The sequence below is a fragment of the Ammospiza caudacuta genome, chromosome 7 (assembly GCF_027887145.1).
Source record: "Ammospiza caudacuta isolate bAmmCau1 chromosome 7, bAmmCau1.pri, whole genome shotgun sequence".
Classification (NCBI taxonomy): Eukaryota; Metazoa; Chordata; class Aves; order Passeriformes; family Passerellidae; genus Ammospiza; species Ammospiza caudacuta.
Window position 1 is genome coordinate 10,373,419 of NC_080599.1, and position 2,836 is coordinate 10,376,254.

Sequence of the window (2,836 nt, forward strand, 5' to 3'; positions counted from 1 at the left end):
GTATAGGTAACTTCGAGTATAAAGATAAGTGACCGCCCCGGGGGCTCTCAGTGTGCCCATGGCTGACTTGCTGTGCAGACCTCTGTTGGGCCGAGAGAAAATCTTTTAGATAAACAATTAATAAACACCAAGACCGAGAAAGATCTGAAGTCTCTTCTCGTCCTCTGAAGCGCCGGTTGTCCAAGGCCATCCCTGGGCCTTTCCAGGCCACCTAAACAGCTGAGAAACTGACAGGTCTCCTCTTCAGAAGCTCCAGCAGCCCAGGTCCCTCAGCTTCTCCTGCCAGCCCCAAAGCCCATCCTGTCAGTCCTGCAGAGCCTCTGCAGCTCCTCCTCACTGCCCAGAACAGGGAGCCCCAGAGGCAGACACAGCAGCCCAGATGTGCCCCCCTGGCCTGGGGTGCCTCTGGCAAGGGAGCAGCACCAGGCACTGCAGGAGCCTGCAGACAATTCCTGCAGCACTTGTAGGATGATCCTGCTGCCCAAGGGACTATCCCATGGTGCCAAGTCAGGAACTGCAATGGGGAGTGGGGCCAGAGAGGGAAGGGCAAACAGGAATGGGCTGTTTGCAGGGGAGGGAACAAGGCTGGGCAACAGAAAGAAATTTCTAGCAGGGCAAAGGAAAGAAAGCAAAGGTGAAGCCAAGGAAATGGTCAGGGCAGTTTGGGGGTGGCTGCCAGGCAGCCCTGGCTGTGAGCAACAGCGCCCGCAGTCGGACAGGAAACTCCCAGCTGATGGGAACAAATTTCTGGCTGACTGCAGAGGCCAAAACAAAGCTGAGTGGTTTCCCTTGTGTCCCCCAGCCCTTGCTGGCCCCAGGGGCTGATGGCATTTGTGCTCCCTCAGGTTCATGTCCCCACAGCAACAGCATGGGAGTGCTCCCACCTGCTGTGTGCAATGCAAAAAGGGCTCCTCAGGCAGTGCTGCCGTGTCTATGCCTGCAAGGATAGAGCACCTGTGTGAGCTGGAGGAGAGGCCAGGGTTGCAGAGGGGGGATGTTGTTGTCAGCTCCATGAGGACGCTCTGGGACGCTGCCCTGGGCTGTGCAGCGCACTGGGGATGGATCAGCCCCTGCTCTGCTGCTCTTTCCTGTCTGCCTGAGGTGTCAGTGCTGCCCCAGCAGTGCCCATGGCCTGTCCCTGCTGCAGCCCCGGCACTGCCACCCCCAGGACTGTGCCTGGCCCCAAGAGCACTCAGGCCCTGCAGCAACTCCAGGGCCACCAGGGCAGCGGGGCAGGGCCGCAGCAGCAGCAGTGGCAACACCAAGTGCTGCTGCTGCTGGGCACAGCTGCTGGGCCAGCACTGATCTGCCCCTAGCTCAGCACACAGACATTGCTGCTGCGGCTCCAGAGAAGGCAACAAAAGGGCTTCACTGCAGAAAACTCGGCTGGGACATCCTTTAGTTCCTTTAAGGCCACCGGGAGCGCAGCCCCTCATTGACACGGTGTGTGGCCACAAGGAAGTTGGAGGGAAACAAAATGAGAAATGGCAGAAAAAATGACATTTCTCTGTGGGAAATATGAAAAAAATAAAACAAAGAACAATAACCTCCAAAATGAAACCAACAAGAAGTGTCAAAGATGACTTTTATTGCAAGTGATTTGCAAAAATTGGCCAGCGGTTTAATGTTTCTGAAACCATCCAGTCATCAGTCTCCACACTGCAGCCTTGAGCTCCTGGTTCCTCAGGCTGTAGATGAGGGGATTCAGGGCTGGAGGCACCACCGAGTACAGAACTGACAGGGCCAGATCCAGGGATGGGGAGGACATGGAGTGAGGCTTCAGATAGGAAAATGTACCGGTGCTTACGAACAAGGAGACCACGGAGAGGTGAGGGAGGCAGGTGGAAAAGGCTTTGTGCCGTCCCTGCTCAGAGGGGATCCTTAGCACAGCCCTGAAGATCTGCACATAGGAGAAAACAATGAACACAAAACAGCCAAATGATAAACAAAGGCTAACTACAATGAGCCCAAGTTCCCTGAGGTTTGATTGTGAGCAGGAGAGCTTGAGGATCTGGGGGATTTCACAGAAGAACTGGCCCAGGGCATTGCCATGGCACAGGGGCAGGGAAAATGTATTGGCTGTGTGCAGCACAGCATTGAGAAAGCCACTGGCCCAGGCAGCTGCTGCCATGTGGGCACAAGCTCTGCTGCCCAGGAGGGTCCCGTAGCACAGGGGTTTGCAGATGGACACGTAGCGGTCGTAGCACATGATGGTCAGGAGGGAAAGCTCTGCTGAGATGAAGAACATAAAGAAAAAGAGCTGAGCAGCACATCCTGTGTAGGAGATGGTCGTGGTGTCCCAGAGGGAATTGTGCATGGCTTTGGGGACAGTGGTGCAGATGGAGCCCAGGTCACTGAGGGCCAGGTTGAGCAGGAAGCAGAACATGGGCGTGTGCAGGTGGTGGCCGCAGGCTACAGTGCTGATGATGAGGCCGTTGCCCAGGAGGGCAGCCAGGGAGATGCCCAGCAAGAGGCAGAAGTGCAGGAGCTGCAGCTGCCGTGTGTCTGCCAATGCCAGCAGGAGGAAGTGCCAGATGGAGCTGCTGTTGGACATTTGCAGTGTCTTGGCATGGGGATCTGTAAAAAAAGTAATCATGGAATAATTGGGTTTGGAGAGGACCTTAAATATCCCAGCACAGCTTGGGGGCACATTCCACACACTCCCTACCCAGGGCTCTGCTGCCTGGAGCTGTCCCTGCCAGCAGCTGCTTCCCTGTGCCCAGGGCTGGGCCCTGCCAGTGCTGCCAGAGTTCAGCCCAGTCCTGGGGGCTCAGCTCTGCCCTGCAGACCCCTCCCAGCTCTGGCATGCCCAGGGACAGCTCTGGACCTGCAGGCT

General features: G+C 56.6%; 1 protein-coding gene across 1 annotated transcript; it reads right to left on the reverse strand.

The window, feature by feature from the left end:
• Nucleotides 1-1,621: 1,621 nt before the first annotated feature.
• LOC131560083 (olfactory receptor 14A16-like) lies at nt 1,622-2,554 on the reverse strand. The gene has a single exon (XM_058808731.1). It carries the CDS (start codon nt 2,552-2,554, stop codon nt 1,622-1,624), a length of 933 nt encoding a protein of 310 aa, XP_058664714.1.
• Between the last annotated feature and the right edge of the window lie 282 nt (nt 2,555-2,836).

Excerpts from the sequence above, each read along its gene's own strand:
- LOC131560083 (XM_058808731.1), bottom strand. The coding sequence starts at position 2,554 with ATGTCCAACAGCAGCTCCATCTGGCACTTCCTCCTGCTGGCATTGGCA.